Genomic DNA, 27,152 nt, shown 5'->3' on the forward strand with positions numbered 1-27,152 from the left:
ATTGCCTCTGGCAATTTATTATCTGAAATATTGAAGTTTTGTTACTCAAGTAAATTCATATTCTTCTCTACGTTTTATCGAAAATAACTATATGTACATTCATTGAAAAAACACTTCTGACTATTGACAAAGTGCATATCGGGAGAACTTCCCAGCATCGCATAACGTAACCTGGTGAAAAACTTCGAATTTTGCAACAAAAATATTCAATCAAAATCATTGGGTTAATACAATTTCCATTTTGTGTTAATGTGATGTACCTAGGTATGTATATGAGAATGAATGTATGTACGTATGTATTTGTGGCTCTTTCACGCCTAAACGACTTAACGGATTTAGATGAAACCTTACATAAATACGCCTTATACATCAGAATAACATTAAGGCTACATTTCACAAATGATTTGTGTAATTAATACGATAAGTATTGAGTAAGGAAAAATTCTTGCTCCCTAAGAGCTATCTTGGCGTGCGCTGCCTATACCGTTGGAGTAGCATGTGGATAATGTACCGTAAATTGTTTATCTTAAATAGTTTTAAATAAAAGTCCGCGATTTACCTCTTATGTGATAGTCACAATATGCAAAATACTGAGTCATAAATACGATAAAATCGGACACTTTTTTACTATGCACATTTTAGAATATCTGTCAAATTCGTATAAATATTGATACAATTGTCGTTTCGAATATTTAATATAGATGAACTTTGTCTTTTACAGCAAGTAATTTGGACGAATCGTTTGAAATTTTTCACAATAAGATTAACTTTACGCGACGCATTAAGCCATTACGCGTAGCGTCTACTGTAAGAAGGTGGAGAACGATACGTGGGGATTGAGCAATGAATTGTCATCGCCGAGAACGGGACCCGAACGCGGGCAGGCGCGTGAGGGCATACGTCGTTGACGGTGGCAATAGTTTTCCGATTTTCTTTATAGGTAACATAATTCGAGTCTCGAAGCTATTCATTACTTAGTGCATTTGGCACATTTTTTTGATTACCGTATTTTTGAAGTAAAAATATAAATTACTAGCTGTTGCCCGTTCTCATATTAACATACAACCGAAGCTACTAAACCTAGGATCTTGAAATATGCAGGTAGGTTCTTTGAGTCGCGTAAATAAGCACCAAGAAAGGAAATCAGGAATTTCTACCCCCAAGGGGGAAAATAGGGGTTCAAGATTGCATTGAATTTCGTCAATTTTGCAGTTGGAAACATGAAGTTTCAGCTTAATAAAAAAAGAATATTGTAACCATTTGTTTAAAATGGTGTGTCACGAAACTTAATGCGACAACAACTAGTATCATCTAAACTATTTATTTTTCACTGAATAAAAGTGAAATTTCAGACATTTTTCTATAACCTCATAAGATATCGATCTTCAATCTCGATATATTTATTAGTCTGGATATAATCAACAATAAATTCATAAACATTTTATTTTTCAACACTGATTTTTTTCTTTATCCTATTTGTCTACCGAAGAAATGAATACATAAATGAATTACATGTCTAAATAAAAGGATAATCAAATTACATAAGTAAACTTACCTTCAACTTGGAAAAGTAATTTCATTATTATAGTTATATTACCTTTACCACGATATAGGATTGTTTATGTAAATAAACTTCTCATAAAACTTTATCACTGAGTTATCTTCCATTGCGTACACTAAATGGTAGGTAAACAAAATCGGTAAGTAACAAAGTAATTTTATTACATTATACAACTTCGTCTTATCCTTCCAGGATTAGAGGCGCACAAGAGTACATTGTTTACGAAATTGTAGGCCATGTGCAATGCTATAATTTGATCTAGTTAAAGTTAACAACGTCCTACACGCAAGGAAATTTATTTGCAAATAGAAATACCGAAATACGGAATTTGTTTGCTGTCTATACAAGACAGTCGATAAATTGCGTTCGAATTTGGTTTCTAAAAATCATTTGTTGAAGGTACATTTTCTTTTCACCAACCTAAAACGTTCGTCTAATCCGTCTAGTCCATAAGTTGAAATTCGTGTGCAACAGACATAAAGCTCCTCATATTATGTGCGAATACTCTGCATTCGAAGCAACGACAAATACTTAGGGAAAAATGAACGATTCTGAAAGAGGTGTAAAACAATGGAAAAGACCCAACTCCCCGAACTCTATTCATAGTTTTATTTTAATATACACATCGCCGCTGAATACAATATCTCCTGAAAAATTTCGATAGTTGAATATCAATTAAAAATTTGTAAGTATGAATTGAGGTGTTATTAAAACACTCGCTAAAGAAAAATTTTCATCTTGATTTTTTTAAAAGTTATACAATTGTCAGTCAATAAATTATCTTCAACTTTCGTTTATACATATGGCGACATAATATCACTGATTTCAGCTACTAAATATAATTTTCATATCCTTCGAGCAGTAGTGAAGACCTCCAGCGAAGGGAATATTTTCTGAAATTTGAAGATTTTAACAAGGTGTGAAGTCAGTCACACCTCATTTGTTATGAGTCGCTATCAACAGGGAGAAAATCTTGAAGATAACTGGAAAAATGAAGAGAGGAACATGCTGAATTCAAAGGTGTTACAAAATATTTTGAAAATGTATGCCAAACGTGAATAAGATTTCTAAAATGATTACTTGGCTTAATACATAAAAAATACCGTTCAGAAAAACATATAATTTGAAAGTATAATGTTTAAAATTTTATTTTAAATGGCATACACTAATATAGTGTCACCCAAAAAAAATGAAAAAAATTTCAAAAGAACTCCAACTGGATAACCAGAGTTAGTTGGAAAATAGAAATTCGTCAGGTTCTAATGAAATTTCAATATTCGTTGAAGAAATACTCGCACAGCTTTGATGATAATGGTATATCTAGTAAATCTATCTTTCCCCTTATTAATATTTTCAGACTCTTCGAAAATGGGAAAAATAATTCCAATTTAGAAGAAAAATAATTCCAATTTAGAAGAAAAATAGTCAACAATAGTTGGAAAAGTAAAGACCAATAACCATACCATTTCTGAATATTCTTTCTTAAATCGAATACCATTTTGTTTTTTCCATAACATCTTTACTAGGAAACAACAAAGAATAATAAATAAAAATTCTACCACCACAGCAATACAGAAGAATGTGTTGGCATATTTTGTGATCTCAGAAAGGCATTCAATTGAATCAATCAAGATATTCTAAAAAATAAACGGTATACATTGTCTTTTTCTCTGTTGACTATCTGAGTATCAATCGAATAGAAATAAGTTAAAGTGAACAAAATCAAATCTGTTAGCATTTCTATGAATTTGAAAATACCGCAGTTCTTAGTTTAAGGCCCAATACTATTTTTGTTTTATGTGGATGATTTGAGATACTCAATTGCAGCAAACTCATTGATGATGTACTCCGATGACACTCCAATTATAGTATCTGATAGGTTTGATTCAGGCCAAAAATAAAAATGTGGTAAAAGTTTTTCAAACGCTAAATTCACGGTATTTAGCAAACGGTCTTTATCTGAATATTGGTTAAACATTCTTGATCCATTTTCACAAACGGCAGAAACAATTTATGCCTATCAGTTTCCCAATCAATGGGAATGAGAATTATTCAAGGAGTGAAAACATTAAATTTTTGGATTATATGTTGACCAATGGTAAGGATGGCATGATCGCTGTGAATTTCTAATGAGAAAAATGAGATGAACAACATTTCAGTTGAGAAACTACTAAGTTTAAAATATGTTTTTTCCGTTAAACAGCTATCACACCTCTACGAACGACAACCCTCAGAAGTCGAAACTTGTGCGAGCTAAGGACTAACGAGGTCTTACCTTTCAACGTGTGAAATTATGAGTGAAGGTTTTTTATTCTAAGAATAAAGATTTTGTAACGTGGTTTCTGTTCGTGTTGGTTTTCAGGTAACTCTGTTGGAGAAAATATATCTGGTGTTCGACAAGTGGAAAACCACGTGGTATAAAATAGAAGTTTATTCCTAATAACTACGTACAGAAAAATAACAAATATCATATATACAAAAATGGTTAAATCTATTTACATGTGTTGCAGAAAAATTTCGGAAAGAAACCAGGGTGTTGGATTGAACGAATCTCAGATCAAAGACAGACAACGTAGATTCGGCGGACTTTTCTCAGCCGTGCACAACAATGGACTTATATATACTGGTCGAAATTATTCAAGAAAGGTGTTAATATTACCAACCATGTGATACCTACTCGTGAACCATATATAAATGTATTCACTGATTTCAATATATCAACGTTAATATTCGAATAATGTGTGTATGTTACAATGATTACAATAATCCTTTTATAATTGATTAATACATTTTTAACACTCGTCAAAAAATAATATGTTTCTACTGTTCATTAAGAGTGAACTGGCTTATAATATTCCCAATCTCATGACTCCCAAAATAATCAATCATTTATCAATCAAACTGAAGAATAGTAGCACTCTATCTGTATTCAACTACCTTCCTAAAAATGTTTTAATCTGTTTCTATAGTTTTGAGGAATAAATGTCGTTAAGTACATGACCAGTATGTCATTTGTTGAAAAGAAATAAAGAGTTATTATATATCACTTGAAAAGTATGTTCTATTATAAATGTTTTCCATTAGTAAATAGTAATATGTCCAAAAACTATTGTTTTAATTGATTTTTTTTTCAATGAAACCCTATATTTTATTTAACATTTGATTTCCCAGTGAAAAGTGCTTTCTGAAAATATGGAATAGAATGAGTATATACTGAGTGGTTCTTCCACATTCACCTTAGCCAGAGTTGTTTAGAATTGGATTATTCTTGATTATTGTCACTCCAAGTTATAATTTTTTCCAGTCCTTCATTCAGATATACAATTTCTCATTCATAGCAGCTCATGTTTCAGTATTTTAATGAAAATAAGTTGTTGGTGTTAGGGTTGGAGAGAATTTGAGAGTAGATCCATATAATCGAGGTATATAGAGTTGGTTGAACTTGATTTGAACAGGAATATTGAACCTGCAACCAGCACATTGATGGTTTCACGGTTCTCACTTCGGGTCCTTGGTATTCCACCTTTCATCATCCTAAGTTCATAAACAATCTCAAATTATTCTCAATTAAGAACCATACAATTGTTACACTATAAACAATAACCAGTCATTTTATTATAAGTTCAGCTCAACAATTCAAATATCAAAATTTATATCATCTAAATTATCTTCAGAGCTGTCAAATATGGTCCTTATAGACTGAGATGTTGCACTTTCACTTCTTACACAACTATCACTAGAACTAACTCCATCACTAGATATTTTCTTAAGAAGTTTTGAATTTCTAGAAAACCTCAATGGTATAGATTTGATTTTGGAGTTCTGGGATGAATCACGAGTCATATTGTGATAAGCTGAATCACTATAGGATTGATGGTTGCAATCAGCCCAATTGAAGTCTAAGTCAATATTAAAATCATCATTCACTCCTGGCATGTGCCTCAACATTTCCAAGTCGGTTTGGAAAGTGTCAATATTGACATTTTCTACATTTTTCTTGTTTTTGATTCTTTTTTCACTTGGACCCTCATGGGAAATAGTTGTTCGTTTAAACAGTTTTTCGTCCCTAGATTTTTGGCTCGCCTCAACAATTAAGTTCTCTTTGGGGAAGTATTGTGGATCTCCTTCATTAATGAGACTTTTACTTTTGACCTTTTCCTTATTGACGTTTTCATGCTTTTCAATTTTATTTGAAGTAATAGTGTCATGCCCATTTACCTCTTTCGGTATATTGTGTTCTACAACTGAATCATTGTTTTTTCTAATGAACTTAAACTTCTTCATTTTATTCCTGATAGTCTGTAGTGAATTTGATTTCCCATCGTTGGCTATACTTTCATTTCCTTTATGTTTTGAAGATAATCCAACAATTTCACTAGATGTTGATAATTCATTATTTTCGCCAAGATTTCCGATACTGTTCTTTGAAATTGAGATCTTTCCAATACAGGATTCATGTTTTTTTCCTGTACTAGGTCCAGGTTCACCTGGGTATAAAATGTCAAAAAAAGTTGAATCATCATAATTATCGTTAAAAATATCACAGTGGTTAAGTGTCTGATTTGGTGTTTTACTCTGAGACCTCGTATCAAATTTCAACTTAGTTTGACGAGTATTTTTTGAATCTGAAATATCAAATGAAACTGTGTCATATCCTTCATCAACTTCTGAATTGAAAAAACGGGATTTATCAGTTTTGTTGGATTTTCGGATTGTGGTAGACTTGAATTTGAGATGATCTGTAGTTTCTACACAATTCTTAAAATGAATATCACCACATTCAGATGACTGAATCTTATTGTTTTTCTCTTGTTTCGAATCTTGAAGTCTAGTTTCAACAACTTGCTCTTTTTCTGTTTTACTCGGCTCACTCATTATTAGAGGTCTGTTTGAAGTTTGAACATTTGGATTTTGACAATTGTTGAATCTGGATTCTTGAAGATTAATTCCACTTGTAAAGTCACCATCAGAGGACATTTTTTCAAAAGTTTTATCATTTTGTAGTCTATTAAAATCATCATTCTGCGATTGTTTTCTTACATCTGGAACAACTGAATTTTGACAATTGAAAAACCTGGATTGAATAGTATTACTCCTAGGCTTTTTCAACAAATTAATTTCCTTATCGAGAATTTGATGAAGCTGCAGTTTGTTCAAAATTATTTCCAACATATTACGATAATCCTCGACAGGCCTTTCTGGAAAAACACTATTCAAAGTAATGTTTAGATTTAAAATCGAAGAATCCCAATCCATTGCAGTATCAACGAGAATGATCGCATAAATACTGTCCACAACTTGAACACTTTCGTGACACATAAGTCTGGCATGTCCCTGAGATAATCTGAAATATACTATGGATCAGTTATGTGAAATAAACTTTCCATTCAGTCTCACTCACCTCACCAAGCTCTCCAATAATCTTACAGTGGTTCTTGCTTTGTTTCTGGTATCTATTCTTCGTTGCATTTGATAATAAGTTCCTAAAATAACTTCAGCATCCTTAGACAGTTTGGGGTGTAGTTTTTTTATAGTAACAAAGTATGTCTGAAATCAAGTTGGTGTTGAATGAGGAAAGTAATACAATTTACAATACAACATACCTGCAAAATATCTAGTGACCATAATCCTCCATCAGTAAGCTTAGAAAAGTTACCACCCCCATTTAATATATATTCAGCAATGCGATCATCCCATTCCTGATTAACAGTATCTCTTAGCAACAAAATAAGATCAAAGCGGCTCAAAAGAGGACTTGGCAGAGCTATGTTCATGCCTAAGGGCTGAGAAGGGTCCAAGTTCCCCTTGGGATTGCAAGCAGCTAATATGGAACATCTTGTATTGAGTTTACACACCATACTTGCCTGAAATTGAAGAAAAATCAAAATCGTTTTCTAAAGAGATTAACATTTTAGTAAAAGATTTCATCTCCTTCATTCCGAAGAAGTGTTCCAAATAAGATTGGACTGTTGGTTTTTTTTCTTCGAATGGAATGGTTTGTAAAAATGTTTAAATCTTTTTGTAAAATCTTGTGGTTTGACTGAACCATATGACCTCAATCTCTAACATGTATTTCATTGGTTATTAGGCTAATGAGTTTTATATAAATCAAATCTTACAAATGTACTATGATATCGATTTTTATACTTTCTGTTGCCTGACAAGTGACCACTGAAGCACTTTGCAATAAGAATTTATAATCATACACTTTTATACAAAATCTCTTCAATTCATACATTTCATTGTGTTTGATTTTCAAATACAAAAAGAGACTCACATTTATTTTTGTCTGTATGCACAGTTTTACTATACATTGCATTGTTATGTCTGAAGCCAGTCACCAAGGTCCAGGTCCAGAATAGAAATGTACAAGTTGTCGATTTGATATATTTCATCAGTTCGGACTTCCATTGTCTAATATATTATAAATTGATTTGAAATCCCTGAAAAAAATTAAAAATATTAATCGAAAATAACAATTTTATCAAACAAAAAACTGAAATTACAAAGAAATAACACACAAGCAACAACAAAAAAAATAAAAAAATAAAATATTAATAAAAACTAAAAATTAAAAAATTTAAAAATATTAACAAAAAATGAAGAATAATAATTAAAAGATTCCAAACCAAGTTACGTCACGACGTTTCGATTGTTAGTATCCACAATCGTCTTTGGGTGATAACAGTTATTACCAATGAAAAATAAAAAATTAAAAGATTCCAAGCCAAGTTACGTCACGACGTTTCGATTGTTAGTATCCACAATCGTGGTGGTGATAACAGTTATCACCCGAAGACGATTGTGGATACTAACAATCGAAACGTCGTGAAGTAACTTAGTTTGGAATCTCTTAGCTTTTTAATTTAATTTTTTTTTTTTCAATTTGTTCCATTTTTACCTGTATGTTATTTCACTATTATTTCATTTCAGGCTTAGTATAATTGTTTTTTTTCTTTTCAGCTATTCATTTTTATTCTACTTCTTTAATTTTTTATTCTTCTTCTTTAGCTCTTTCAGGGATTTCAAATAATTTTATATAATATCAGACAATGGACAATCTTTTAATTTTTCATTTTTTGTTAATATTTCTTAATTTTTTAATTTTCAGCTTTTATTAATATTTCTATTTTTTTATTATTTTGGTTGTTGCTTGTATGTTATTTCAGTTTTTTGTTTAATAAAATTGTTATTTTCGGTTAATTTTTTAAGAATTTTTTTCAGGGATTTCAAATCAGTTTATATTATATTAGACAATGGAAGTCCGAACTGATGAAATACACCACGAAACATTGATATTGATTTTAGTTGAATTTTGATTTAGTGCAGTAATCTGAAGTATGCATGTGAAGAACTCTGACATCTCTAAGGTTGTTTTGTGTTGATGAAATTGTTTAATTTTGGTAAGGCCTGTTTACAAATCTGCTGTGAAAAAACTCTACCTTAGCCACACTTATGGTTTGTTGTTCCATGGCTTCATGTATGCATGTACGATCATGTTCTTTCATTGAATTAAACTCATCGATACAACAAATTCCACCGTCAGCCATTACCAGTGCTCCTCCTTCAAGTTGCCATTCTCCATGTTCCTGAAATGTAAATAAAGTTTGAAGTGAAGTTCTGATGGAATATAATGTAAAGTTTGTAATGAAGTTGTGATGAAATATAATCAATTTCTAAGATGTACTTGTGTTTGGATAAAATAATACAGATTGTACGTCCTATTTAACGTTATTTTGCAGATAAAGTTACATGACCTAATATTTTACTCATCTCTTATGGCTTGCAGGTAGTACGGGCAATATCGTGATCTGATCACATTTTCCTACTGTCTGATCTCATCTCTTCGTAATTATTTACGGCAAATGCATGACGATATTAGAGGGAAACCACCCATGCCAGTTTAAAAAGAAAGTAATATGTAATTGTTTGAAATTGTCCTTATAGGACAAAACTGCAGTAACGTTACTTACAAATACAAGTGGTAAAAAGGCATACAGAGTTTTATTTCTTATTTATCATAAAGTAATATGGTTTTTTCAAACACAGAAGAAAAAATTGACCCAAAATGGTAAAAAGATTCATAATAAATTAGGAGTGAACAAAAGAAACTGGTCTACCATATTTGTTTGTCTTCGAAACGCACCCACCCAGTGATTGAAAACGTCCAATATGGAGTTGGAATAGCTTCAAAGTGAGACTATGATCCACTAAAACGTTCTGGTGTATTATCACAATCTTGATGTTACAAAATAATCAATTTGGCATATCAACATTATTGAATGATCCAATATTATTTTGAAAAAAATATGTAAGACTATTCACATGGAAAATAATATGGAAAACGTTTCTGTAACATCCGGTGTTCCTCAAGGATCGCGTACAGGTCTAATATTCGTCATTCTGTTTGTAAATGATGTGTCAGATGTCATACACCACAGCTTTTATTAAATGTCTGCAGATTATCCCAAACTCTACAGGGTAGTTGATAGCTTTTGTGATGCAGAACTGTTACAGGTTAGTCTAAAATAACTCATCTCATTGGTATGATATAAACATGCTTCATTTGAATGTAAATAAGTGTTATGAAAAACCTTATCAACAACTGCGAACCCTATTGAGCATCCATACAAAATCAAAAGTATTATCTGTTGTTGAACAATAACATTCTGAACTTGGGAGTGTTGTTTGATAATTAAGTAACCTTTGAAGTTTATATTGATCACACTGAATCCAAGTCACTCAAACTGTTGGGATTTGTACAATGATTTCTGCTACTTTTGAATCTAACTAAATTTGGAGCACGGCAGAGCTGAAATCAACTTACGACTTCTTTTTAAATATGAATTCAAGAAGAACCAGAGTGTCGGAGTTGTTTAAAGTTCCTTGCCATAGTACTAGTTAGGGTTTAAATTAATCCATTACTCCACGTTCACATATACTTTCAAAAATCAGGTTGAACTCAGTGATCTACTATGAAGAAACTGCTGAATATTATTAACAATTAATCGATATTTGTGTATTTTTTGTACTCCATATTATTGTTCAATTGTTTTCTCTCACACTGTCTATGTATTTATCATAAAATGGCCAGTCCGTAAATGAATAAATGAGTAAATAAATAAATGAATATATAAATAACTATTAGCAGACCATTTTCATATTAGAAACTGGCTTTTAGGGATACATGGAGAAAAAAAGTCCAAATAAACTCTTCATTTAACACATCTTTATTCAATAACAATTAAATGGGTGATACATGTGAAATATATATGTTTGTTCATAAAGAGTGTTTTACAACTACTATTCGAACAAAATTAATTTTATTTAAAGTTTCATTTACTCTTGATAATCTTTTTGTATTTATTATCATATAAATAATTATAAATTGCTCCATATTTTTCATCGTATTTTAAAACTTCATTGAACAAAGGTTTCAGTACATTTCTCAGTGACAAAGATGTTTCAAATGATTTTTTTAATTTTCAAGGTCCCTGAATAAACAAATGAGATATCCCTTTTAGTCACTCAAGGTATTCTAAATATTCTAGTATATTGGTCCTAAATAACAGTTACAATTGACTATGCCAAAGCTATTTTTCGTTTTTTCGCCATGATCTGCTGGTTTTAATGCCAGGCATTTCGACTACTACTGCGGTAGACATTACCGAAGGTGTTGAGGTAACGGTCGAAGTGCCTGAGTTGTTCTCAACGCAGAAACTACAATGCTGGAATTTGTCTCCGGTTTTATATTATCATAGGTGGGCGTGGCTTTGTTTCTCTTAATTGTTTTTGTACAATTAAGGACAAGTAGCTAGATTTTATTATTGTTCATTGAATGTCATAAATTGGTTCAGCTGTCGTGTAGTACCTCTGAAACAGGTGAGAATATCGTCTGCATATCATGAATAATCTCAATAGCAACAAAGATAGAGAAATAGATAAATTTCTTAGACCTGACCATAACACACAATCAGAATAAATTTGAGTTCAATGTTTTCAGAAAACCTAACTATACAAACATTACCATCCCAAGTGATTCTTTACATCCAGACAGTCATAAATTAGCAGCCTACAATTCAATGTTGCACAGATCATTCTCACTGCCTTTGTCTGCTAACAATCTAGTTAGAGAAATCAAAATAATCACACAGACAGGCCATAACAATGGTTTAAACACAAATACAATCCAGAAGTCAGTTTCTTCAGAAAAAACAATGTGGAAGTGGCATTCAGACCACATGCCAGGTTATCTGATTTCCTTTTCAATGTCAAAGATAAAGTGCACAAGTTGGAGAAATCTGTAGTTTATAAGCTGAAGTATCCAGAGTGTAATAGTGTTTATGTGGGACAATGTGGTCGAAATTTCTCAAAACGGTATGCTGAACATGAAAGGTTCTTCAGACTAAGGAAAAATGACTTGACATTTTCAAACCATCCCTTGGCATGCAACCGTAAGTTCCAGAATCCAAAAGATACATAAATTTTGCACTATGCAAGGAAAATTTGAAAACTCAATTATTTGGAATCCTTGGAAATTCATAAGCATAAAACATTGCGGGTGCAACCTGTTAAATGATCAAATCGATCTGGTTTACTCACCGGTTTTCAAATTAGCTTATCCACATTGTCATAAGTAAACAAAATTGAGGTACTCAATTAAGCTAAGAACGTCTATTATTACCAACAGTGGTGTTATATAAGGGCTAATGTAACCAATCATTTTTAGTTTAATGTAAAAGTTTGAAAATTTCCTTATAGGACGAAACTGCAGTAACGTTAGTTACAAATAAAAGCGGTAAAAAACCATAAAAAGTTTCAATTCTCTTTTCTTCATAATGATTTCCTACCTCTTAGTAATGACTAGATCCATCATTTTAACTAATTAACGTAAATTTTGCATATTTAATCAATGAATTCATTTTGTTCTTCATAAGTCTGAAACACATCAATATTTTTTAAAAGACACACTGCCTAATGTTGAGAATCGAACAGCTTTCAGTCAGAATATTTGCCAGAAATACTTCGTTATAGGTAGTGTATATTGAAAATAATTTTAATAAAACCTTTTTTTTTATATCACTGAACTGAGTTACAAAAAAAGCGTCTTCTTTATACAGTGTGTCAATTTGAAAACTTCCCACCCTCAATATCTCCCTTCCAGTACATAATATGAAAAAATGGTCAGACAGGTCAACTTTATTTGCAAGGGGGACACTCTGAATGAATATTTTCAACCCTCGGGGTTCAACCCCCTAGGAGGGGTGGATGTTACCCTCAGAATTTCAAATGGAAAGGGGGGTCAAGTGGCACATCATTTTGAAGGGCATTCAATTCTCTTGCCAATGATACCTTTTTCATTAGTTTTTGATGAGCAGTTTTTGAACAATAACGTTCCAAACGAACGGTGATTAGAAGTGAATAAGAATAAATGATTAAAACTCGCCCGCACTAGATGTTTGGTATTCAGGTTGGTATTCAAAACAAATGATTGTAATGGACTATTGGAAAAGGTGAGCATCGTACTAGGTAGCATCGTTCCAACCCTTGAGTAATATTCGAATTCGTGGATGTGAGAGGAATGTAGAACTACTTAGTTAACGAAATACGCATCGAGTGCAAACAAAAAATACTAAATTGCAAAAAACAAATTTCAACCATCTTGTTACGCTTTATCTGATAATATGTTCAAAATTTTGTCCATTCTGCTCTAAACAGTAATACAGTCTGTTTTCGAACTCCTCTCGAACATTTTGGAAAACTTCACCACTAATTGACCGGCATGCTGCTGTAATTCGTCCTTTGAGGTCATCCATATCAGTGGGCTGTGTTTTATAAACGACAGATTTGAGATATCCCCAAAGAAAAAAATCTAATGGAGTCAAATCCGGTGATCTCGGTGGCCACTGCCAATCCATCTCTCCCGGAATCGCTCGTTCAACCATTGTCGGACGGGGCGAAAATAATGAGGTGGCGCACCGTCCTGTTGGAAATGTAACAAATCTTCCTGCAACAGTAAATTACCGTGTGCATCAATTTGAGTTTCGAGCTCGTGAGTTATAAGTGGATCGATAGGTGCTTGAAGCATATCTAGGTACAGATCACCATTCAAGTTTTCTTCAAAAAATAAAGGTCCGATAATGGCATTTCCAAGAATACCAGCCCAAACATTAACTTTTTGTGGGTGTTGTGTATGTCCTTCTCGAAAATTGTGAGGGTTTTCGTCACTCCAATAGCGACAATTTTGCCTATTAACATTGCCATTCAGGAAAAATGAACATTCATCACTGAAACAGATATTGAACAGAAGATTAGGTAAAGCATTGATTCAAAGAGTCATGATTTCACAGAATTCTATTCTTCTGTCATAATCATCCTCATGGAGCTCGTGGAGAATCTGCATTTTATATGGATGAAATTTGTGCATTTTCAGTGCTTTCCTTACAGTCTCGTGTGACATTCCCGTCTGTTCTGCTACTGATCGTAAGGAGCTAGTCGGCTCTGCAGCAAATGTTCCCAACACCTCAATTTGAGCATCCTCATTCAGTACTCTGGGGTTATTCCTTTTTTTATTCTTCACCGAACCAGTTTCGGAAAACTTTGTCACCAAATCAAGCACATACCGGTGACTTATATTAAGATTTGGATTTCTTTCATTAAAAAGAGATGCCGCCCTTCGTGCGCACTTGCCCACCTCTCCATAAATAAAAATTATTTCAATTCGGTCTTGGATAGTGTAAACCATTCTTACAATTTATACACTTTCTAAGGTATCGCTGATCAGCTCAACAAATGAAACTGAAATGATAGTACTACCAAATGGCTTGAATGCGATGAACACCTTTTTTGCTCAAAAAACGATACTTTTTATAGCAGAAGTAACAAAAAAGGGATAAGAGTTTTAAATCCGATAATAAACCCAAATGAAAGTCACCGAAATCAGATAACTAATTAATGTAAATTTTTTGAGGCTTGTCTAATTTTACCCCTGATGGAAAGTTGAAAAGCTGACCCGTCATCACAAGTTTTACTTATAAGAGAGTCAATAAATTGTATTTCTTTGCATACTAACTTGATAACCAGGCATTTTAGTATAGGCCAATTCTAATTACTTCTATTAGTTTAGAACTACATTTTCGGATACTGCTGATCGGAAAATAATAAATGAGGGCACCGTCGGCAAGCGAATTGAATGCCCTTCAAAATGATGTGCCACTTGACCCCCCTTTCCATTTGAAATTCTGAGGGTAACATCCACCCCTCCTAGGGGGTTGAACCCCGAGGGTTGAAAATATTCATTCAGAGTGTCCCCCTTGCAAATAAAGTTGACCTGTCTGACCATTTTTTCATATTATGTACTGGAAGGGAGATATTGAGGGTGGGAAGTTTTCAAATTGACACACTGTATATGTCTTGAAATGGGATATCACTTGACATACCATTTCATTTTGAAAAATTAAAGGTTTTCCTAAGCGTAAATGTCATTCCAGGAGAGAAAGAATTATTTCATATTCATATTTTTGTAGCTTGTATTGTTCCTTGGCATACAATTGTTCTTTCACTCACGATCTGATAATACATCCTTTGATATATACTTATTTTATCTGTATTGCTGTCACTTGTAGGCTTCGTTATGACTAGTCTAATAAGTTCAGTTTATATGATGTGGGTATTTCATACATTTGTATGGACTTTGGTGATGAATAAATTATCTATAGTTGACAGTACCATACCATAGTAGCTGTAACTGTTAATCCAGCTGCAGTGGATCCGACTCCTGTTGTAAGAACTGACCGGGGAATTATTTTAGAAGCAAATCTTAGTAACTGTGATTTTCCTGTTCCAGGGTCACCAACTAGTATGAGATGGGGTTCAGATCTTGTTCGAACACCAGTAGATGTACTCATATCTTCAATGTGACTACCACCTGCCAGAACTACAGCTATGGCCAATTTAACTAAATATAATCCATAAATCTGAAAAATATAACAAAATATTCTAATGTTAAGGTGATTTTGTAAACCTATTTTTCAGTTAAGACATGTGAACATTTTTTACCTGCGGACAAAATGATTTCAAAATTGAGTCTCTTCCTTCTAACGAATTATCTGCATATTTCTCCCAGAAAGATTTGAACATTTCTTTAACTTCAGGTGTTGAAGCAGATATAGCACTATTACTGTTATCAATCTGGACATGGTTTGCTTTAAAAACAAGGTCAATATCAATTTTTCTTCCTTTATCAAATTCACCCCATCTTCTTTTGACTATACCACTAAAAGAAATTTAGGTTTTGCTGTTTCACGCTGAGTTATCAGAAGCAATTAATTGTAAAATTAATTGGTGTCAAGGACATGAATCAATAAAATAATAGGCAAGTTACTAATGTCAAATAAAAATCTCACCAAATTGTTACGTTGTCTCCAGGTTTACAGCTATCGACCAAGTCATCTTCAAGGGTTACCCAAATTGTATTTGGCATGGAACTAACTCCTAATTTTTTTACCTGTTCTTGTATCTTTATTTCTTGATAATCTTTACAGTTTTCACTGTCTAATTCACCAAAATGCACCAGATTGGTACCAGAACATACCTCTGGATTATCACACTTCTTTGGTTGCTTTATTATGTATTTTCTATCATATTCAGCTTTAACCAATGTTGGTCTTTTACATTTAACACAAACGTAACTTCGCTGGTATTCCAGAAGTTTTGGGGTAGTGATTTTCATAACAGTACCTGAGGGGCAATCTCAATTAATAATGATCATGTTTTCAATTATCTGATGAAGGTATACAGGTTATTTCATAATTACTGTCGATAATTTCTGACTGATATTTAACAAAAAACAATTCCTTTCTATGAATAGTCATGCACACAAAAATCTCAAATTTCTTTTTCATATGATGTCTATGATGGATGAAACAACTCGAGAGACAGAATTATTGATAGTTTTTAAAGAAAACATCATTCATGCATTTTACTAGGTGCAAGTGGGGTAGTCTAGTTTTTTGGAAATGAATTCTTTAGGAGAGGTTGCTTCAGAGACCAAATATGAAAATGTCCTAATCTCTCTCTCTCTTTCTCGCTTACTGCTTTACCCAAATATTTATATCCTCATATTCTAACTGGTCAGCAAAGACAACAGCATTTACGAGGTCTGTTTGTGGGCTACATACTTTCGATGTGAACATATGTTCACAGTTTCACCTATTTGGCATGTTTAGTTTGTTAGTGAGAGACATAAAAGTTAGGAGTAGTTTGCGTATTTGGCGATTTTCTGCTATCGAAAAAATGGATCAAAGAATTTTCACCAAATTTTGAGTAAAAAAATGGAATTAGGAACTCAAAAATACTTGAAATGTTGACAATCGCATACGGTGATTGTATTATGAGTCAGAAAAATATTTACAAGTGTTACAAACTTTTCACAGAAGGTCGAGAAGATGTGAATGACGACGCTCGCCCTGGACGCTCCAGATCATCATAAAACGATAAATTTTTGTGAAAGCGAAAAAAATTCTTATGGAGAATCATCGTATCACTATTGAAAAAGTTGCTGAGAATGTCTGTGATTCAAAAGTGCATATAGATTATTCGTATAACGACAGATGGCCACATTGTCTGCTGCAAAATTGCTCGTGTTGAATCCTTCTAGAGGAAATTTGATGACAACATTCAATTTGACTCTAAATCTTTAAGTTGGAGAGAAAAGATGTGGCTCTTGAATAGTGGGTTCCATTGGTTACCTTTTTCCAATTTCATTGATGAAAGATAATGCTTCAAAGCCAAAAATACCAAACATTCCAACAGCTATTTGGCAAAAGATACAATCATTTCCCAAAATCTGATATTTCCATAGCAGGAAGATGGCAAATTGCTAATGTATCCACACAAGTAAAGTCCTAAATAACTGATTTACGCTTTTTCATGGAACAAGTGTCATACCATCTGGCCGTTTTGATTAGATCATTTATGGCACGATGGCGAGATAAACACCCAGCGCTTAAACGGCATCACAACCCATGATTACCTGATTCATCCACAAATGCAACACATTTACAAAAGTGTTGAACACACAGTGTTGTAACAAATCGAAATCCAATCGCATGGCTGAAAGGGTTATCATCCAGTAGAGTCCCAAATGATCCTACAGGAATAGCATTCATCCAAGCACCAGATTCTTTCATACATAACTGCGAGGAGACGAGTCTTATTTTTTAGTGTCAGAAGCTGTCTTCAGTAGAATACTAGTTACTTGATCTAGTAATGATTTATTCCATGCCCTCTGGTTTTTTATGTATTCAATTTTTACTGTTTGCCCAGTTCTGGATTCCCAAAGAGATTCGCTTCAATCAGACACACAATCAGATATTGGCTTTCGGTATTGTAAGACGATTTCTATCAGATTTGAAACACTGCAAAATGAGGTCATGAATAATGACAAAGGGAGTGAAGTGGCTGAATAAATACCTAATCCTCCTCTAGAACCTGGAAGTGATGCCTGTAACCAAGTTTTGTCTTCGATATGATGGAATGGCCAATGGATTCTTCAACACCTATTGAACCATTATCCAGATACCAGGCATTGAATTCAGTGAATATTTTAGTTATTATTATCAAACGAAAATTAATTAAAATTTATCTAGAGATTTGCCAATAATAAAATGCAAAGTAAAATAAAGTAATGGTAGATTTCCAAGGTCTTTGAATATTTATCTTCATGAAGCTAGATTCATACATTAAGTAAGTTTCGCTAATTCTGACAGTTCCATAAAAACAAAGACCTATTAAAAAAACAAGTGATGTTATTGGACGTGCATGGAGTTGGATGTGGCTTACCAGACAAGTGATAATTCAATGCATTAAGAACAATAAAACAAAACTTCAGTGTCGGATAGATCAGAAGTGGACTTATGGTTCTTGCCGAAAACTTCATATTGGCCAAACAGGGAGAAACATTAGAGTAGTTTTTTTAATGTAAAGACCAATTCCACATTTGTAAACTATCTTTTGTCAGAGGGGCATGGGTTCAACCACGCCTATAAAGTATTTCATTTGGAAGAGATGGATTTGAAACTGAATATTTTTGAATGATTAAAAATTTATAGATTTAAGATATCTGAAAATTTACATAATGACCAAATAGAATTGAATTCTTCTCCTCTTCTAAATTGGTTTCCTGACGTGTAAATTCGTAATATGTTTATTACATAACAATGTAATGATATGGTAAATTTTTTTTATGATGTTCCACTTTTACATTAGTTTTTACCTAAACTCTGGTAAAATTATTAGTCATTACCTAGGTTAAGGTCATATGATTCAAATTATTATTATATAAAGAACAAATTAGATAGAATTTAGGCTTGAAGAAGCTATTGTATAGAGAAACACTTACTGCGGTTTTGTAAACTGTCTAGTGAAAAACGCACAATAAAGTGTTAGTTAAATATATAGTTGATTCTAATTTTTTCATGACAGCTTTTTAAATTTACGATTACTTCAGTTCAAACAAAAAATTTTTAATTGCATTTGTGTGGGATCTATGAAACTATCATTCATCTTTCTGCATAATGATTATGTACCGTATCATAATTGTTGCGTTAGTTAGTCTATAAATCAGCCTCAACTGTTCAGAACTTGGTCAAACTACATTTTTAATTTTTTTTTTCTGCAAAATGAAGGATTTTATGAAAATTATAATCAAGATTCCAAGACTATAAGGATGGATTTATGCACCAGTCGCAAGTTGTATGTCACAAGTTTTAATAAGTAAAGAGTATTTATGTTTTTCATTCGTTACCACACAAACTTACAACTTCTGCACATAGATATTATGAGTAAGGGTAGATTCATGCACCCAGTCTTGAGTAGTAAGTCACAAGTTATAAAAAGTTAATCAATAATTTTCAGTTACAACATTCATGTGCAATATATATTATCTTTTATATACTTAAGTAGTCAGTTCAGAGATAACAGATGAAAAGATGGATTCTTGAAACTTCCGCCATATGACTTGAGTGTACATAAGGTAACCCACCTTATGTGTAGATAAGGTAATGTCCATTTGTATGCATGTTATTGCTAAACATTAATGATGAACTGATTATGAATTCTCAAGATTTGTGATTCACGACTCAAGACTGAATGTATGAATCTTTCAAATTCTCAATATATTACCGGATATTTGTAAAAATTTTCCAGCATCACCATTGCTTGGAAAAATAGATCGTCTAACAGCAGGCCAAAAAGGTAAGTTATATATACGGCAGTGAACAAAGTTCTTCAGTTGTGAATTTTGATCGGCTTCCTTCAACACAGTCATCTGTGCCAACAAAGTTGCCTTCTCCCAGTCTTGTAAACATTTTTCTGGATCATTCAATAAGGTGACCACTAAATCTGATTGATGTTCATAAAGGACTAAAAAACTAGATGGAATTATTTTTGCCAAAAACAAATGTACATTCATTACACTTACTCTATATTCAAAGAAAAATGTTTGGAATTATCATCATGGCGTAGAATTTCGATAATATCACATTTATGGAACGATTTTAAGTAATTTTCGAACATTTCGTATGAAACACTAATAGAAAAGAAATTAAAAAAAAAACAACATATGAAACAAATCGTAAAACATAACCTACAAATTAAAACAAGTTTTTAAATCTTATTACCTTTGCCGCCTACTCAGTGTCGGCAATCTAGAGAAAGGAAATATAATGGGCAAATTGTATGAATATAAGAGGCGAGTTATTAAATTTAACAGAAAATTTCTGAAGGAACATTTCGACCACGTTTCGAATGGATCAATAGACGAATTCATCCTTCATCCATCGAATCCATAGGTGGACTCATTGGGAATGAAGATTTTTCAATAGATATATGTTGTATATGTTATATTTCACTTTCGGAAAATTACTTTTCAAAACTTTTATTTACTTGAAAATGGGAAAACTTGTTTTATGATGGCAACGTTGAGGAAGTTGGTTGCCGGGAGTATCTCAACACAACGTTCAAGAGGAACGATTCATAGAAACCTTGATGTTTCAAGCAATTCGAATTTATTTTGTCAAATACTCTCGACGCAGGAAATGTTGATAGATGGTGCAAAAGTCGAAATCTGTCGCGCGTATCTTGTTAAGATCTTTAAAAATCGGACCATAATGTGAAAAAATATTTCACTGAATATAAATGTAAACGACATTGGAAATTGAAGTGCTAACTTCATTCACATCGTCAAGATGCATCACTAGTTGTTGTACTCTAAACTTTTTTTATGAAATGCTGAAATTTAATGAATCCCTTTATTATTTCTTCATCAAGAATGTAGGACGAGAGTTTTTGACATACTATTTTACATAAGGAGGGGTCCAAGTGATCACAACACACACCAGGGATGTTCTATGCATCTTGGTCAAGAACATGATCAGACGTAAATATTTAAGCACTAATACAGCGTGACTCACAGTCGATGGTAGGTTAGACGTTTCTGGAAAACGCAAAGCATGATTTTTCTGAAAATTTCACCTCTCACATTTCCTTACCTGTTCTATCGATCTAAAATATTTTCAGCAATGCGGCGTTGCCACTTCCATGAAAAAGTCCTAGCAACTTTATTTTTTTAAATGGTATTTTAATACTTTTTTGTTAATAATGTTCTATACCTATCTCTATCTGTTTTCGAGATAAAAAATAAATTGTGCTAAATATGGTCCAACACATATCCTTAATTGAAATTAAGTACATCAGTACTCTCAATTCATGAAAAGTTGATATTTTGATGATAGTTTGGACAAACTCGAAATACTCAAATAACACCAAGAAATCGGCTCCATATCATACAGGGCGTGCTAAAATTACTATTATTTCCATTGTGCATAAAAATAGTCAAAAGTTTATTTTTTCAAATGAACCCCCCTGTATATTACTCGGTAAATTGAAAGATGGTGAAAAATGCTTCAAGATGATATATCATGTCCCTATACCTAAATCGTCAAGTTTTCTCAATAAAGTCGCTTCTTCTAGAAACATTATTTTTTTTAGAATTTGGATTCAGGTAGCAGTGGAATTATCAAGCTTATAGCAGTTCGGTTACTTTTATAAGTAATTTACAAAGAGTTATCGACGGTGTTTCGAATCATCTTCCAAAATGAATGTAAATATCGATTATTCAAACGAAGTTCTTATGAAATTATTTATTATACACATGAATAAAGTGATCAAATCATTGTCAGAATGTGTAAAAAATTCAACCAAATGTATCCTGAATTAACACCAATGAACGAGAGGAAGTTTGTAAGGTTACAAAATAATTTCCTTAACTATGGCTCAAAGTTTCCAGGAAACAACTGTACGAAAAATCAGTCATTTCTAGGTAAAAAGTAAGATTTTGTGGGCTAAAACATGTGAAAGTACATACAAAGACAATAACAGAATAGGATGATTCAAAATAACAAAATTGTAAACAAAATATCACATTTTCACAATAAATGCTGAAAATGTTGTCCATTACATTCTAAACACTTTAAAATGTTTTTTTGTACGCGACTTGTGGTTGCTTTTTCAATTTCCTGGGGATCCAGATCTTCAATACTCCGCACTATCCGCCGTCGCAATTCTTCTTTGGTAGGCACTGGAGTACTGTATACTTAAAACACCCCATAAAAATAAAGTCAAGTGGCGTGAGATCGGGTGATCTCGGTGGCCAATCCCACGGCCCTAAACGCCTAAACCAACGATCGTCGAAGAGTTCGTCAAGTTTCCTGGAAACTTCCTGGATGGAATGAGCTGGCGCTCCGTCCAGTTGAAACCACGAATTCCTATATTCCTCTAAAGGCAAATTTTCAAGAAAATCGGTTACAGTCGTCCTTAATATTTGGAGATATCTCTCTGCATTCAGTGTGTCTTCATAAATAAAAAAGCTAATTTTATTGTTCTTCAGAATACAGAAAACATTCAGGTCAAATCTTTCTTGAAAACCCACTCCTTTTGTAACATGAGGATTATGATCAGCCCAAAAATGTTTATTCCTTCTATTGAAAATACCATCCCTCGTAAATTTTGATTCGTCGCTCCAAATTATTTTTGACAAAAATTTCCGATCTTCCTGTGTATGAATCAAAAGGGATTCACAAAAATGCATTCTACGTTCGAAGTCTTGAACTTTGGTAAATGTATACGGATACATTCCGTGATTTTACAAAATTCGTTGTACTGAAGCATCTGATGCACCTAAATCTTTTTCTGCACTGCGAATGGAAGCTTCTGGATATGCATAAAAATATACCAAAACGTTAACAGTATTGTCCTCATTTGAAGTAACAGGTTTTGGTCATGTTGAAGGCGCTTTTAACATGGAGCCATAGTTAAGGAAATTATTTTGTAATCTTACAAACTTCCTCTCGTTCATTTGTGTTAATTCAGGATACATTTGGTTGAATTTTCTACAAGTTCTGGCAATGATTTGATCAAATTCTTTAAAAATTATTTTTTGTACAACTGTTATTGAAAATCTCTTTGATAGAAACACTTCAATCAGAACACCTACCAAAAAATCATTTACAAAAGTTCACACATGCAGTTCGTGCTATTGGTAATATCAAATCCCTGTGAAGTTACTGACGATGACGAAGTAGTATTCAGTCCAACTGTAGAAAGTCCTTCATGACTAACCGATAATCCTCCTTAAAATAACGTGAGTTGACGTATGTAGTTGTAACATATGCCTTGTAATCCAAAGATCGTGTGTTCAAATCCCATGGACCCTATAATTTTTTTTATTATCAGCAGTAACGTTATACAAAAAAATTTGTATCATATATTTGTTAAAAGTGATTTTATTTTGCTCGTGAGTTTGCTCCACTTGCTGACGCTCGTTTTGCAATAATCCCCACTCACAAAATAAAATGCCACTTTCAACACGTGAATAACTATTTTTCCACAAAAACGGCTTTTTTGAAAACACTTGACGATTTAGGTATAGGGACATGTAATCTTGAAGCATTTTTTACCATCTTTCAATTTATCGAGTAATATACAGGGGGTTTCATTTGAAAAAATGAACTTTCGACTACTTTTATGCACAATGGAAATAATAGTAATTTTAGCACGCCCTGTATGATATGGAGTCGATTTCTTGGTGTTATTTGAATATTTCGAGTTTGTCCAAACTATCATCAAAATATCAACTTTTCATGAATTGAGAGTACTGATGTACTTAATTTCAATTAAGGCTATGTTTTGGACCATATTTAGCACAATTTATTTTTTATCCCGAAAACAGATAGAGATAGGTATAGGACAATATCAACAAAAAAGTATTAAAATACTAGAGCGATTCCAAAAATGTATTAATATACGGGGTGTTCCATTTTAAAAAATATAATTGCTAGGACTTTTTGATAGAAGTGGCAACGCCGCAATGCTGAAACCGTGAGTCACGCTGTATATTGTATAGTGTTTTAGAAGCTTCTAATAAAGTACTTTTGAAATTGCGAGTTTTTGTCAGGTTTGACCTACACAACATACGTTACCTCTCAGTTACAGAATACAAAATACGAACCTATTTAATTCATTATTGTACATATAGTTTGAAAAGTATGCCACCATATTTTGAATATGACCTCACCAACTCATTATAAGCCATCATCATTGTTTTAAATTATCTGCACCCCCTACACGTTTTGCAGAAACTTTTTGACATTTATTCCTTCATTTGCTTCATCATTAAGTATACGATCAATAAGTTTTTTCCATTTTGAATAAGATGTGATGATGGTTCCTCGTTTGTTGTTTTGATTCGAATTTGTCGTATGTTAATATTTATTTGCTCTCTACAAAGTCTACTATTTCCAAAATTAGTTTCACTATTCTCTATTGATAATTGCATACCATCTGGTCATCCGCGTAGGCTACCAATTTTTCCTGTTTAAGTATTATTTAATAATGGATTCAAAGAAGACCCTTGCGGTAATCATTTCATAATTAGATATGAACCATGACAGATTCCCTGACATTATCATATGCCCCCTTTATATCCAAAAAAACTGCTATTACAGTCTGATTTGGATTTGTACATATGATATAAAAAAATTTGCACAACAACCTGTAGTCCCTAATCCTTAACGAATTCCCATTCGATATCTTCATATAAACTTTTTGCTTTCACGGTAGCCAAGCGGTTCGACGTAGGTGCTTTGTTCACTCACTCGAATTGACTGCCGTGTTGGTCGGTGGTTCAAGCCCTAGTCTGAACGATCGATTTTCACTTGCTACCGTCCAACCCGTGTTAGGAATCACACGTTAAAAGGTAAGACCTCGTTAATCCTTAGCTCCCACAAGTTTCAACTTCTGAGAGTTGTCGTTCGAAGGGGTGCAACAGCTGGTTAACGGAAAAACAGATTTTAAACTGATTTTTTTTTAACATTTCCATTCTACTCTCTTTCAATTGATTTTTCTAAAGTTTTAAGCCAACATGCAGACGATACCCAATAGTCTTGAATTGTTAATATAATTTCTATTGGTTTTCCTTTTTTACGCTAATACTTAAGAATTTTTTCATGCTTCAGGTAATGACTTGTCCTGTAGTATTTGATTATATACTTCAACAACAGTTAAAGTTGAAAAACAGTTTCATTTGCCTTGGTAAATAAATGAACATGCTGTATGGAATACCATCTAGCCCTGGTTCTGTTATTTTTTACATATCAGAGATTTTTCTAATTCCATTGTAGTGAACAATTCTGATTCAGTTGTATTACTTATCAAAGTAAATTCCTGATCCATATCGCATTTAGAATATTTATTTAGCAGTTGTACAGTTATTTTTGTTGTTGGTGAATTATTTTTGTCACCTCTATTCATTTTTTGTCTGGAAAACTTCTTGTCATGTTCCATACATATGGTATAGTCGACTATACAGTGTGTCTCACTTCTTATGGAAACACTCCCGTATCTTTCGTAATATTCGAGGTGGAACGATGAAACTCTCGGGCACAGTATTTCTATACAAAATACTGTGTCTCGGGACTGATGGAAATGCTCAAAATGCACCCACCACCTGAATGGGGTTGGCCAAAGTGATATACACTGTCCGCCACTCGCGATGGAACAACCCATTTTTAGGTAAAACATATTACGGCGCAAAATAGTTCGTTTCCAATACCTAAACCCCTTCATTCTATCTGGAGAGTACTCTCAGGTATGAAAGATACAGATGCTGTGAAATGCTATCATCCATTTTGAGCCTTTCTGAGAAAAATGTCACAGCACCACATTCTCAGATTATCGAGATAGTGTGAAGCAGTGTATGAAAAATTATCGATGGCGGCATCTATTATAACTGAAGAATTCGTAAAACTAATTCTGGTTGCTGAACATCCAAATTCTATCCCAACCAGAAGTGAGAGCTCTCGAGGTTCACATCTCGAAAACTGTACAATTCTGAGCTTTGGCTGTGGACACTTTCAATCAGCACATCAAGAACTACAACATATCAAAATTTCGGCAAAATTCAAGGCAATCCATTTCTCATAAGAAATGTCCGGGGTCTTTTATCAACATATTGAGGAAACATTTTACCATCCGAAACAAAATTAATCTTCATACTGATTGCAACACCGAAACAACTGTTAATTTTTAAAGAAAAAATCGCACTCGGTGAACAGGTAGAATTTAGATTATTTCACCTACTTGCTGAATTGTTGTCTGAAATCATTTGAAGGAATTGAATTACATCAGTTTCATTGAATCATGCGGTGTCCTGAAATCACCATGGAAAACAGTTACTCATTGATATTTACTGTCAACCTGACAATATTGTTGAAATATCTTGTTGTATCAACCCCCAGACCAGTTTTCATTGCATTTGTTGTTTCTAGTATTGTTGTTCTTTGAATCACCGTTGTTCCTGTTGTTTCTGCCGTGTTTTTGTTCCCATTGTGTTTATTGTTCCTGTATTTGTGTTGGATATTGTTCCAGTTGTTTTCTGTTCGTGAGTTCCGGGTCATATTTTAATATTTCTGAAGTTCCCATTTTAACTGATATCAGCTCATTTTGATTGACAAAGTTCAACATGGCGTCTGTCATTTCAAGCAAAAATTCAAATTGTTTTAATTGTTGGTGAAGGGGTGAGGTCTCATCGAGAGGCGGCCGCTGAATTTAATAGAAGACACCCGCTAGAGGTAGCTGTACACCCTGGAACTGTACATAAAATATATAATCTATTCGTGAGCACCGGCCAAGTAACAAAGACAAAAATTGTAAAACATCATATTGATGATGATACGATATTGACGGCTCATCAAGCTGATCCTAGAATTAGTTTGAGAAACTTATCGCTTCAACTCAATATGAGCCGCAGTAAAATATGGAGGTGTTTGAAGAGGCATAAAATGCATGCGTTCAAACCCAAATTTTTACATACTTTGCACGAAGGAGATGAAATCCGCCGTATGGAGCATTGTTTATGGATGCAGGCAAATGATCTCAATGACAGGAATTTTTTAAAGTATATCTTATACAGTGATGAGGCTACCTTTACCACGAATGGTGTTGTATCTTTCCAGAACATAAGGTTTTGGGCTGA

The 27,152-nt window shown here is 33.1% G+C and overlaps 2 protein-coding genes across 5 annotated transcripts in view; both read right to left on the reverse strand.

Annotated features, from left to right (window-relative positions):
- LOC111515287 (myogenesis-regulating glycosidase) overlaps positions 1 to 1,574 on the reverse strand; it is a 135,290-nt gene extending 133,716 nt beyond the window's left edge. The window contains exon 1 of the mRNA XM_074172886.1: positions 1,556 to 1,574. The gene's annotated coding sequence lies outside the window, so the exon portion shown is untranslated. The remainder of the gene's footprint in view (positions 1 to 1,555) is intronic.
- A 2,403-nt stretch (positions 1,575 to 3,977) lies between these two features.
- On the reverse strand, positions 3,978 to 20,467 carry LOC111502028 (uncharacterized). Of its 4 annotated transcripts, none has more exons than XM_074172883.1 (10): positions 20,043 to 20,467; positions 19,745 to 19,992; positions 15,967 to 16,300; positions 15,620 to 15,836; positions 15,295 to 15,537; positions 9,004 to 9,150; positions 7,165 to 7,425; positions 6,963 to 7,108; positions 6,655 to 6,905; positions 3,978 to 6,612 (listed from the first exon to the last, which is right to left on the reverse strand). In XM_074172883.1, the coding sequence occupies exons 1-10, from the start codon at positions 20,135 to 20,137 to the stop codon at positions 5,198 to 5,200; spliced, it is 3,357 nt and encodes a 1,118-aa protein (XP_074028984.1). In that variant the 5' UTR covers positions 20,138 to 20,467; the 3' UTR covers positions 3,978 to 5,197. The 4 variants fall into 4 exon arrangements, with proteins under 4 accessions (XP_074028984.1, XP_074028985.1, XP_074028983.1 ...); XM_074172884.1 differs by lacking the exon at positions 20,043 to 20,467 and adding exons at positions 17,595 to 17,979; positions 18,035 to 18,120 and having other exon boundaries at positions 3,978 to 6,905; positions 19,745 to 19,874; XM_074172882.1 differs by having other exon boundaries at positions 3,978 to 6,905; positions 20,043 to 20,463.
- Between the last annotated feature and the right edge of the window lie 6,685 nt (positions 20,468 to 27,152).

This window comes from Leptinotarsa decemlineata, unplaced genomic scaffold, assembly GCF_025532065.1.
Source record: "Leptinotarsa decemlineata unplaced genomic scaffold, Ldec_3_MD MMD2_tig00000199_RagTag_RagTag, whole genome shotgun sequence".
Lineage (NCBI taxonomy): Eukaryota > Metazoa > Arthropoda > Insecta > Coleoptera > Chrysomelidae > Leptinotarsa > Leptinotarsa decemlineata.

Coding starts and splice junctions, on each gene's coding strand:
- LOC111502028 (XM_074172882.1), bottom strand. CDS start 20,137: ATGTTCGAAAATTACTTAAAATCGTTCCATAAATGTGATATTATCGAA. Junction 15,538..15,619: donor TGAAATCATTTTGTCCGCAG/GTAAAAAATGTT, acceptor TATATTTTTCAG/ATTTATGGATTATATTTAGT. Junction 7,109..7,164: donor GGTCACTAGATATTTTGCAG/GTATGTTGTATT, acceptor ACTTGATTTCAG/ACATACTTTGTTACTATAAA.